The sequence below is a fragment of the Hyla sarda genome, chromosome 5, assembly GCF_029499605.1.
Source record: "Hyla sarda isolate aHylSar1 chromosome 5, aHylSar1.hap1, whole genome shotgun sequence".
Taxonomy (NCBI): Eukaryota; Metazoa; Chordata; class Amphibia; order Anura; family Hylidae; genus Hyla; species Hyla sarda.
The window spans coordinates 375,163,231-375,175,960 of NC_079193.1; the positions used below are offsets into that span (position 1 = coordinate 375,163,231).

The 12,730-nt window shown below is 46.2% G+C and overlaps 1 protein-coding gene across 6 annotated transcripts in view; it reads right to left on the reverse strand.

The window, feature by feature from the left end:
• Positions 1–12,730, reverse strand: part of LOC130274471 (serine/threonine-protein phosphatase 6 regulatory ankyrin repeat subunit A-like) — a 158,268-nt gene that overhangs the window by 93,538 nt on the left and 52,000 nt on the right. For 4 of the 6 annotated variants that reach the window (XM_056522854.1, XM_056522853.1, XM_056522855.1 and 1 more), the window contains 2 exons: positions 11,406–11,507; positions 8,742–8,843 (listed from right to left, as the gene is read on the reverse strand). In XM_056522854.1, coding sequence (XP_056378829.1) covers positions 8,742–8,843; positions 11,406–11,507 — 204 coding nt within the window. Of the gene's footprint in view, positions 1–1,917; positions 2,013–3,697; positions 3,728–8,741; positions 8,844–11,405; positions 11,508–12,730 lie in introns of those variants that run through there. The other 2 variants (XM_056522857.1, XM_056522858.1) reach the window with 2 other exon arrangements.

A 12,730-nucleotide genomic window follows, 5' to 3' on the forward strand; every position in this document is an offset into this window, starting at 1 on the left:
GATATTACGAATATGCGAATTTAGCATATATATGACGAATATTCGTCCATATATTCGCGAAATATTGCGAATTCGAATATGGCCTATGCCGCTCAACACTTTGTCTGGGTTCTGCCCCACTTCAATGTCCCAACCACCGCTCTTCAGGTCTGGCCATAGCAGTAGGTCCCGAGAGCGGGGGAGCGGTGGTCGGGAAACCGAAGATGACGTCCCGCTGCTCACTTACCATGCGCGCGTCATCCTCGGTCCTCCTCCTTGATGGTCCGCTCTGCTTTTGGGCGCACGCACGCACGGAGGGATGGGGGGGCATTATATGTGAGGGGCACATGTCAGGGGGGCATTATATGTGGGGGACACATGTCAGGGGGGCATTATATGTGTGGGGCACATGACAGAGGGGCATTATAAGTTAGGAGCCTATGTCAGGGGGGCATTATATGTGGGGGGCACATGACAGGGGGCCACTTATAATACCCCCTGTCATGTGCCCCCCCTGTCATGTGCTCCTAACTTAAAATCCTCCTCGTTATGTGCCCTTTTATGTGCATTCCTGCCCGAGCAGCTCTATCTGTTTTTACCTTTATCACAGGCAGCTCTATTCTTGCAGAGTGTGCACCACGGGGACGAGATCTCCGGGTGCCGGCGCGATGATGTGACGTCATTGCGCCGGCCTGCCGTGGATGGCGTCCCCGCGGCGCACACTCTGCAAGAATAGAGCATCTGCTCATCGCTGCTGGTAAGACCTGACCCCGGGCACATTTTGCGGGTGGCTCAAGTTGGCTCCCCTGCTCCTGCCGCCCCGAGCATAGCGAAAGTTCAGGGAAGTCCAGCGCGGCGGAGCGCATCAAATGGCAAGCATGGCCACGTGCCCACAGAGGGGGCTCGGCGTGCCATCTGTTGCACGCGTGCCATAGGTTCGCCATCACTGCTATATACTATTATATAGTCCAACATGCTGGGAGTTGTAGTTTTGCAACAGCTGGAGGCGCCCCTGGTTGGGAAACACTGACCTATACTTTATACTACTATATAGTCCAACATGCTGGGAGTTGTAGTTTTGCAACAGCTGGAGGCACCTTGTTTGGGAAACACTGACCTATACTATATAGTCCAACATGCTGGGAGTTGTAGTTTTGCAACAGCTGGAGGCACCCCTGGTTGGGAAGCACTGACCTATACTTTATACTACTACATAGTCCAACATGCTGGGAGTTGTAGTTTTGCAACAGCTGGAGGCACCTTGGTTGGGAAACACTGACCTATACTTTATACTACTATATAGTCCAACATGCTGGGAGTTGTAGTTTTGCAACAGCTGGAGGCACCCCTGGTTGGGAAAAAACTGACCTACACTATATACTACTATACAGTCCAACATGCTGGGAGTTGTAGTTTTGCAACAGCTGGAGGCACCCCTGGTTGGGAAAAACTGACCTATACTATATACTACTATACAGTCCAAAAGTTATAGGGGTCAGACTAGGACAAAATTTCCCCCGCATATGTGTATCCTGTGATGTCACACAAATATAATTAATTATGCAAATTAGCATGTCCGGTAATTATTTAGCAATAAAGGCGGCGACCCTAACAGCAGACCAATTCCAGCCTGGGGCATGGGGGAGATTTATCAAAACTTGTGCAGAGAACAAGTTGACCTGTTGCCCATAGCAACCAATCAGATCACTTCTTTCATTTTGCAGAGGCCTTTTTAAAAGTGAAAGCAGCGATCTGATTGGTTGCTATGGGCAACTCAGCAACTTTTCCTCTGCACACGTTTTGATAAATCTCCCCCCATGGTGACTACGTCTCTGCGGTGCCTGCTAGGACAATTTACATACAGCGTGCGCCATTTACAAGCGGCATCTTCTGAACAGTTATGAATGGGACCGCGGGCATACTATTATAATAGGAAACCTTATATTATGGTGCATTACGTGTTCCCCCATGCTGCAGTATAGCGTAGTTTAGTTGCACTGACAGCCGGAAGGCCGCCGCCACTGGCTCTATCCAGCCGCCATGATTGACAGGCCCCCTCCCTCTGCACAGTTCACCGTCCTTTTATTCTTTATACAGTGAATTACACTTTTATAGCTATACACAATGGGGGACATGTAGCAAAGATTTTACCCGTTTTGTGTTTAAATTTTTTGCGCAAAATTTTGCGCAAGCTGTTTTTTTACGTCTTTTTTTACGTACATTCTGGTGGAGCATTTCCTCCAGATGTGTAGGCTTCGGTGTACCTTGGAGTGACATATTTAGTACGCACGAATTTATTAACTGCGTACATTTCATTTACCCGCAGAAATCTTGTGCAATGACCATATTTTTTACGCAAATATAAACCATCTTGGACTGCACGTAGCAAGATGCTCTAAATCAATTGGCTGTCCGGGCGTGCTGGGGGTTGTAGTTTTGTAACATCTGGAGGTCCGCAGGTTAGAGACCACTGCTCTAAATCATCGATTCCATTTTTTCAAAGAGTGGAGGTATGAGGAGATTACTATATTTACTCGCGATTTATGAAACTCATTGCGCTTGATTGATACATTTAGCGCTTCTGCGCATAATTTAGAATTTGGCAAAAGGGGTAAACTACTTCTACCATAGTGTTGAGTGGGCCATATTCGAATTTGCGTGCGCATTCACCATAAATTTCTCATGTGCAATATGGCGTGATCTTCAGCAAACATGATCATTCTCATTGGCCCACAAGCTAAAAGAAGGGAAGGATCAATATTCGCAATTATTTGCATATGCTAATTTTCGGGCGTGCGCCAGTCTGACACAGTAAATAGTGTTGGAGCCTTGTTTACACCACAAGCTGGAAGAAGGGGGGGATGAGATCACTGTGATGCGTACTGTGAAAAAAAAGCTAATATTCGCGTTGCGAATATATAGTGCTATATTCGCATTATGCGCAAATTTGCGAATATAACATATTCGCAATAAATATTTGCATTGCGAATATTCGCACCCAACACTATTCTACCATACACAAATAATGATACATGTCCCCCAATATATATATACCGTATATATATATATATATATATATATATGAACAAAAGATTGTCGTCCAGCTCCCAAGGTGCGATTAAAAGGAAGTTTTCTTTATTCAGGACCATCAGACAGGTTACACATACAGAGATAGAAGCGTCTGACGCGTTTCGCACTGGTCGTGTATATATATATATATATATATATATATATATATATATATATATATTAGTTAGGAGTAGCCGTATTAGTCCAGTGATGCAATTGTTAGTCCAATAAAAAAGGTATTACAAGATACTGCAACTACCGATGATTTTGCTTTTTATATATATATATATATATATATATATATATATATATATATATATATAGATATCTCACACATCTCTCCCTGTATCTCTCCTGTATGCAGCTGCACCATCCATGCCTCATTTATTTCTGCACCATATTATTATATATTTTTCCTTCATTTCTGGTAGTATCAGTAAATGTTTTTTTCATCTCTTTGCCCCCCCCCCCCCCCCAAGAAAAAATAAAATAAAATAAAATGATAGAGCACGTGTACTCCCACCTGAATTATAGAGGGCAAAGGTTGGCCTAGTGGTCACATGGTAGTATGAGGGAAGTCATATTAACATATAGGCAAGTGTGTTCACATATAGGCAATATTAGACTGTTCACTGTTGTGGTGTATTACCTGTGACATTACTGCAGTGAATATGGCGTAATATAGTGTCTTTATCTAAAAAAAACACGGGGGGGGGGGGGGGGGGGAGATCATCAAAACCTGTCTCTGTTGCCCATAGCAACCAGTCACAGCTCCGCTTTCATTTTTCAAAGGAAAATCCAGGATGAAAGCTGCGCTGTGACTGGTCGCTATGGGCAACAGAGACAGGTTTTCTTTGACACAGGTCGCTAGGATCGCTTCTTTCATTTTTAAAATGGCCTCTGAAACAGGAAAGAAAGCGATCGATTGGTTGCTATGGCAACTGCAACAATCTCCCTCTACGCAGGTTTTGATAAATCTTCCCCATAGTCTTTATTTATCTCCCGCAAGCAAAAATCAGGTGCGTTACGTGCAGATTTTGTTGCATATTAGGCAAGGATTACCCCCCCCCCCCCCCCTCGAAAAAATCCACAACATAATGAGCGACTGCCAGTAAACTCCACAGCAAATCTGACCTGTGTGAATTCAGCCAAAGGTAAGAAATTATTTATTTCTCTCTTGAGCACAACATGGTGGCAGCAGCTACATCAAAAATAATTACCCTGTACCCATGTTACCACTGTACCCATGATGCCCTGTCAGGCAGCCTCCCTACAGTGTCCCCTGGGCCCCCTTGCATCTGCCCCCCCCCCCCCCATGAAAATATGTTTCAGAAAGCGTTGTCACTTTAAGACTGTTTACCATGTGACTTGTCATGTGATTGTTACCCAGGAGGTACCAGTGACCATGTGATCCCAGGGGTGACCTATGGGCTCCCTGCTAGTCTCCCCCATATAAGCCCTGGGTGGAGCCTCTGCTCTCCTTATAAGTCTTTGCTGAGGTCGAGCCGTAGAGAGTGTCCAGAGTCATTGGAGGCCTCAAGTCCAGTCTGCAGCCACAAATAACCACAGTCCCAGTATTGTCAGTCATCAGTCAAGTCAGTCCCTGTCATCATTTGTCAAGTCAACATGGCCTGCATTAAACTGACCCATCTACTACAAGTCCCAGCAAGCCCTTAAGGTCTCTGTGTCACTGGTCACCTCCTTGGGCCCTGGCTGAACTGTATAGACTTTACCATCTGTCTACCCTCAGTAAAGCGACCGTTATCCGTAACTTGGTGTCGGAGTCATTATTCTCCCCGTGCCTAGCCCAGGATCTAACGGTATACCTTCAGGTGGTATCAAAGATAAACCACGCCCTGGTGTCATGAATACAAGGGGTTAATGCCATCTGCCCCCAGGGTAACAACATCTGCCCTCACACCCCGTTACCACAACTTTTGGCGTCACAAACAGGATACGGGTGTGCACCTTATGTGACAAGTCCTCCCCCCAGTCTGAACTGTGTCTAGTATTGTCAGAAAATCGCATGCCGATGCGAATAACGTTTGCTCCAGAAAGTGTACAGGACATTATCGGTGGAAAGTGTTATACCCGAGGTGAAATAGACGGGGAGGTGACGAAAAGGCTGTTGTCCGCCATTGTGAAACGTTTAAGTACTGTATCCACCATGTGCAAGATCAGATCAGAAGCTTTGTTACATTGTCAAGTATTGCCTGTACCTGCAAGGGTTAAAGATGTGCCGGAGAAGCACGCGAAAATGTCCCACACTGGTCAGCGTCCTGCCCCTGGGTGTGGAAACCATGTTGCTGTATCGATGCTGTGGTGTCCCGGTACCGTATTGCATACCGCACCCTGTATGGTGGTCCCCAAAGTCAGAGTTACTATGTTCTGGTAGGGTCCCCCAGGTGGGACAGCCCCTAGTCACCTTTCTCTTTTCTAATTTTGTAATGTTTAAAAGACAACCCCGGACCGGACAGTATGGGAGGGGAGAGGGTCAATGACAGGGGACAGCTCTGGAGCGTCCTGGAAAGTTCAGAAGAGGGGCAGGTGGGGGACAGGGGTGGAGAGTTAGGGTAGTTTATAAATATTGGGGCCAGTGGTGTGGGGACCACTGGCTGAGTGAACACCGAGGGAGAAAGTTGCTCGCCCTGATGTTGAGATCATCGATGGGGTATATCTTGTGATGTCGCAGCGGCAGGAGCTAGAGGGGGACTTGGAGACAATTGGAGAGAGTTGGCACTGAATGGGATGGTGAGGCTGGGGGCGGTACCCAGCCTCGTGTGGTGAACTCCTGCGGGCGAGGCCCAAAGGGGCGGGGGTCTCTGAATGCGGTGCCCTGGGGTTAAGTGAAAGGGACCCGAGGAAAATTTGGGATGCCTCCAAGTCCCCCCTCTGGCTAGGTGGTAGAGTCGAGTTAAAGTATATTTGCACTAGTTTTTTATATGGATATGTGTGGTCAGGTAATGTTACCTGATTATGTTAAATGTTATTTAAAGGTTAATTAATTAATATTTGGGTATTAAGTTATTATCTTTTGAATAAAATGGCCGCTGTGGCCTTTATACCAAAAAGTACGTGGTCCGTGTCTTTTTTGGGGGAATAGGTAGAAAGAAGGGTCACAGCGCAGGTGGATAATACCCTAGTCATGTATATATTTAATATAATGTATATTAGTATGCTTACCTTGGTAGCGTCACAGGACCTTCGGTCAGGTGACTATGTTAATTCCTCTATAGTATGTTGGAGGACCTTTGAAGGTCCTTGGGTCACATGATTACCCATAACTCTTTGTACAGATAATTGACAAAAGTATTGGACCAATCAGCTTAAGGCCTGCCCCTGCCCATATAAGGGAGCTGGGGCCAATGATCGCTCTCTTGGGTTCCAGACTATCAGAGAGGACAGATCCGTGCAACTTGCAAAGACAACCCTAGGCCTGAAGCCTGCTGGCCTCAGCGTGAACTCAAAACGTGAGTCTTAAACTGAATCCCCACTAAAACTAGCGTGACTGCTGGACCTCAACTAAATCCCCTAAATCCAGCAGAACAGCGCATATCAGTCTACGGACTCTACAATTCTTAAGGTCCCAACCACTGTCAATATCTAAGACTTTGCTTGTACAGAGACTGGTTATAAAGCTTGCATAAAATCTTCAGTAAAAGTTCCGACTGTTTTCAGCAAACTCTCCGGTTGTGGACATTCAATTATTTCATACCTCCCTATTGCTCTTGGGAAGGGCGGCGGTAGGACAAGCATTGCAGAGGAGCCCTCATTCTGGCGTCACGAGTAGAAAGGGTTAAACAGACGCCATTAAAGTACCGCACAGCTACAACCCATATATCCTACACTCCCAAGCTACCACAATGCCGAAATGGTACTGTAAAGATCTGCCCCTTGTTGGGGAGTGGAAGTCAGCGCTGCACCGCTGACGCACTTCCGTCCGGCAGCCATTTTCCTGAGGCCCTGCATAAAAGGAGCAGCGCTGCTGGATCCTCCAAGTTTGCCGGAAGTTAGCAAGTGGAGCACATTGCGGAACAGGCAAGCACACGTGCAGAGAGTCCCAAGATGGCTCCTGGCCGCCAACCCCAGCGGAGGGAACGCCGGCATCTTCTCGTGCATCACTTCCTCACCACCGGACCTGGGGGTCCTGGGCCGAAATTAAACCCGAGGAGTCAGAAGTGAGTACCCGGGCTGAGGCCGCTTTCTCTACCCCTAGCCCAGAGCAAACCCCCCAGGCGAAGAAGTCTACAGCACCTCCCCGGTCACCACCTTTACCAAAGTGGTTGTTTGGCGATGGACTGGACTAATACAATATGTGAGGGAGCACCTTCTTCCCCTGCCAGGGAAGTCCCATCCCCCAGTCCCACCGGCCCAGTCTGAGAGGGCCAGAAGAGAAGCTCAGGTGTCCGAGATTGTAGAGGGCACAGACAATGGAAAGATATGGGACGAAGCTGCTGCCATATGAGGTGCGACAGGCGCAGCAGCAGGACACAAAAGCATTGGAGGCCCTGTAAATTAGGAAGCTAGAACATCCCCGAGAGGGAGAGCCACCCCTGGAACGTCACAGAGCCACGGTCATAAAATGTGACAAAGTGCGGGGGTTTTGGCACCCTCATGGACTGTCGTCATGGTGCAACCATCTTGGTCAATCATCGGGCAGTGCAGAGAGACTATCTCCCCCCCCCCCCCCCCACCACTGCATTCTCTAGAGAGCGGAGAGAGCGGGAAGTACCTTTGGATAGGGGATATGATGTCCAGGGGTGGAGTACCCCTTTAAGAGCTTCTTTATTAGTAGGCAGGAGTGTTTATAACCAGAGCATGCGCTGGCTACCGGAATGAATGCGCATGTATGACTATCTGTATAGACTACACCTTTTTTGGCCACACTTTGGAGAGGCATTTTTATGGGAAATTACTAAAAAAAAATGTAAATATATATTATTAATTTTTATTTTATACCACATACTTTTCAAACACAGAAAATATAACAACCCCTTTAAAGGGGTTAATCACAATAAAGTGATCTTAGTACGTATTTGCCAGACAGTAATGGACATGCTTAGGAAGGATCTGAGCTTGTCTTGGGGTTAAATGTTGTGAGATAACCATAAAGCTGTGGCTATCTTTTTGCGAACTGGCTATTTCCTGTTGGAGTTTGTTCTCTCAAACTACAAACCCCGTAGTTCCTTGTTTTTAAGAATGAGGTCATTTTTCTTCCTCCCACACATCGGCCCACCCCACCCACTGAAACACACCTGTGCTCCTTACAATGCAATAGACCAGTGTTTTCTGACCAGGGTGCCTCCAGCTGTTGCAAATTCATGCAGAATGATCTCCCACCCAGCGGTCACTCCACCCATTAAAGCAAAGACAGGCTCCCTCTGAACACCTGACTAGTTAAAGGGGTACTCCGCTGCTCAACGTTTTGAACAAACTGTTCCGAACTCTGGAGCCGGGAGCTCGTGACGTCATAGCCCTGCCCCCTCATGATGTCATGCCCCGCCCCCTCAATGCAAGTCTATGGGAGGGGGCGTGGCAGCCGTCACGCCCCCTCCCATAGACTTGCATTGAGGGGGCGGGGTGTGAAGTCATGAGGGGGCGGGGCTATGACGTCACGAGCTCCCGGCTCCAGCGTTCGGAACAGTTTCCTCAAAATGCTGAGCAGCGGAGTACCCCTTTAAGATTATTCTTACCTTAGTCCGTGCTAAAACATTGGCCAAAAACTTCTCTGTGAGGAGCTCCACGATCCCGGTGTGTCCCCTCTCTGCAGCAAGGTGCAGGGGGGATCTGTCCATCTACAAGAAAAACAGGGGAGAAGTGATATATAAGACCGAGGGGCCCGATCCTCATCGATAGGTAGATGGCGCCATTATTATTCCTCATTATGTAATGTTACCGGACAGCGTATCTAAGCCTGTCATGTGTATTACCATCGGCAGAGCAGATGCATCTAATACTAGTATGCGTAATAATGTCAGCTGAGCTGCTGTATCTAAGCCTTTCATCTGTGATAGTGTCATATAAGGTGTTGTATCTAAGCCTTCGTGTGTTATAGTGTCTGCTATGACGCTGTATCTACTCTTATTTTGTGATACACTCCTCTAAGTCTATTATATGTGATTCTGTCTGCTGAGCCACTGTATTTAAGCATATTGTGTAATATTGTCTGCTGAGCTGGAGTATCTAAGCATATCTTGTGTGATACTGTCTGCTGTGCTGCAGTATCTAAGCATATCATGTGTGATACTGTCTGCTGAGCTGCTGTATCTAAGCTTATGTGTGATAATGTCTGCTGAGCTGCTGTATCTAAGCTTATGTGTGATAATGTCTGCTGAGCTGGCGCAGCTAAGGATATCGGTGTGATACTGTCTCCTGAGCTGCTGTATCTAATTTTGTCTGCTTAACTGTTTGCTGCGCTGGTGTATCCAAGTTTAATATATTATACTATCTGCTCGGTATCTAGACCTATCATGTGTGATACTATACCAAGTAGGCAAAAGAATCTACCAAAAAAAAAAAAAACTGGAAACTAATAGAGCTTGATCAGAGCTGGACTGTTTGTTATCAGTACTCACACCTGGACTTCCTTTTCCTTGCTTGTCTGGCCAATCACAGCACATACCCCTCATTGCCATGCCATGACATAATGCCGAAGAAAGTACACTGAAAAAACATACTGTGAGGGGCAGAAGAAGTTACTGATGTACTGAATTTGTGAGGTGTTACATCAGCAGAAAGGAAAGAAAGAGTAGCAGCACAGCAAAGAAGGGGTTACACTTGGCACTGAGCAGCTGCAGATGATGATGATGACAAGCAGACTTAAATGGGCACTGTCATTAAAATAATTTTTTGCATATGATACAGCAGGTAAAATATGTTTTGTAATTTACTCCCTGTAAAAAAAATTATTTTTGTCACTTTCATGACCTTATAAATCTGGCCACTAGGGGTCTCCCTTCTGGTCCAGACCACATTCCATCTACTCAAAAGCACAGACTTTAGTCTCCTGGCAGGAGACCAGACTACATAGTGCTGTCTGGCCATAGGCAGTGAATAGCACTCGCTCTCTGCTTGTGTATGAAACAGTGAGTGCTATTCACTGCCTATGGCCAGACAGCACTATGTAGTCTGGTCTCCTGCCAGGAGACTAAAGTCTGTGCTTTTGAGCAGACGGAATGTGGTCTGGGCCAGAAGGGAGACCCCCTAGTGGCCAGATTTATGAGGCCATGAAAGTGACATAAAACATTTTTTTTTTTACAGTGAATAAATTATAAATCTTATTTATTTTACCTGCAGCATCATATGGAAAAAAAAATAATTTAAGGGAGGGGGAGGTTATACTGCAGCACTGTGGGCATTCAGCAGTAGGTACGCTAGTATTTACACAAGAGACTTTTACGGGTGGCCATAGATAAGTGAAAATTTAATTTACCTTTCAGGGGCAGTGAAGATCCTCTAGAGGAGGCAGACAGGCTTACAGATTGTACAGCCCAGCCCAGGGTCTCCTTCTCTCCCCTGCACAATAGCTGAACCCTGACCCACTTCTTCATATGTTTGTAGACTGCTCCAGTCCTTTTTACCGCCGCTGTGCCTGGGCTGTAGGGTAGCGTCACCCCTCTCATGTAGATTTGCAGAAACAACAATGTCGGGCACCATGCAGCAGGTAAAAGTCCACTTTATTGCAGCAATCAATAAAAGTACAGGTGGAGCGTAGTCACTATGGACATCGTTGTTTCTGCCCCCACTTCTGGTGTTCTGTCTTACTGTCTCTGTTACTAGAGGCAGAATTTCCCTAACAACAGGCAGTGGACAGCAGTTTGCAGGAAAGTGAGACACCTAGTGGCCAAGATTTTAGATCTCTTTTTGTTGGGGGGTTTTGTTATGTAATGAGTAATTTTTTGTATATATAGTGATATACAAATATATTAGGATGTCACGGAATATAGGAATGACTGGATAAGAAGCTGTTACTGATACTATAGTACAGTGGTCTCCAACTTGCGGACCTCCAGATGTTGCAAAACTACAACTCCCAGCATGCCCGGACAGCCGTCGGCTGTCCGGGCATGCTGGGAGCTGTAGTTTTGCAACATCTGGAGGTCGGCAGGTTGGAGACCATTTCTATAGTAGATTCCTGCAGCCCCCCCCCCCCCCCCCCCTCAGTATATGGAGCTCGGCCGCTGTGATCAGTGAGGTCACTGCCCGCTCCGATGCTGAGACATGGGCCAGGACCCCCAGTAACATACAGCTCACCCCATATAACTTAAATACAGACATTTCATATGAAAGGGGTGAGGGGGTGCAGGACAGTGTAAGGAATAAAATACAATCTCTCATAGTAGGGGCCGCCATGTTACCTGGTCTGTGAGGTTGGGGTTGGCTTTACATTGGTGAAGGAACTTCACCATCATCTCATCTCCTTCCCAGACTGCAATGTGTAGGGGGGTCTGACCCCCACCCTGTGCAACAAAATGTATGATCACTATACAATACCTGATGATAGATAGATAGATATGAGATAGATATGAGATAGATAGATATGAGATAGATAGATATGAGATAGATAGATAGATAGATATGAGATAGATAGATAGATAGATATGAGATAGATAGATATGGGATAGATAGATAGATATGAGATAGATAGATATTAGATAGATATGAGATAGATAGATAGATAGATAGATAGATATGAGATAGATAGATAGATAGATATGCAAAGAAGCGGCGGCACACCAATTTCCAAGTGAAAAAGAATGGATGGCTTTTATTTCAACCAAACATCTATAGGAGCGACGTTTCGCCTGTCTCACACAGGCATTGTCAAGCAGTGACTGATATACAATGTGCAGTTTAAATAGTATACAAGTGACAGCTAGTGAATCACGTGATTGTTTACAAAATACAAGGAAAACGGTATAATGTGAGGATGATCATACTATACAGGGCAAAATACACACCATATCTTAACATAAGGCGCCTGGTAGTAATGAAGAATATGTGCAAACACAAAAAGAAAAACATATCCGTATCCATAAGTACACAAAAAAAGTTATTATCGTAGATATAAGTGTCCATATGCCGTAAGTGTACCTTCCTTGTAGGAGGAGTTCCATTGCGCGCGCCACGCACAGCCCAAACACACGAGGACGCCACATCATAAGATAGTCACTTCCGTCTTGGCTCCGATCTGAGCCGGAAATGACCTATGTAAACAAACGCACGTGTGTGAGTCCGCGCTTGCGTGCACTCACTGGTTGCCATATGCGCCATCTTGGATCCTGGCTTCCCTATTTCTGAGCCTCTCGCTGCTGTGTAGTGCAACTTGCTGGATATACCAGCGCATCGTGGGGGTGGGGATGTCACTTAACTCTGGAGCGTTGTCTTGGAACGGGGAATCCGTTCCCGTTGACATACCGGTCCTCCGTCACCACGAGTGGATGTCCATCCGGGTGTCGGTCTCCTGGTCCGCTCACAGTAGTGTAGAAGACGTCCGGGCGTCCACGTCCCCATCTTTGCGAATGTGCACATTCTTCATGCGATTAGGGTGCTCAGGTGTCCAAGTGGTTGAAAATAGAAATAAAATAAAAATAAAAATAAAAGGCGTGGATGTCCTCTGTTTCAGGTGTGGTTGCGTGTGCATGGGACTCCTCTCACATCTATGGAAGGTAAAAAAACAAAA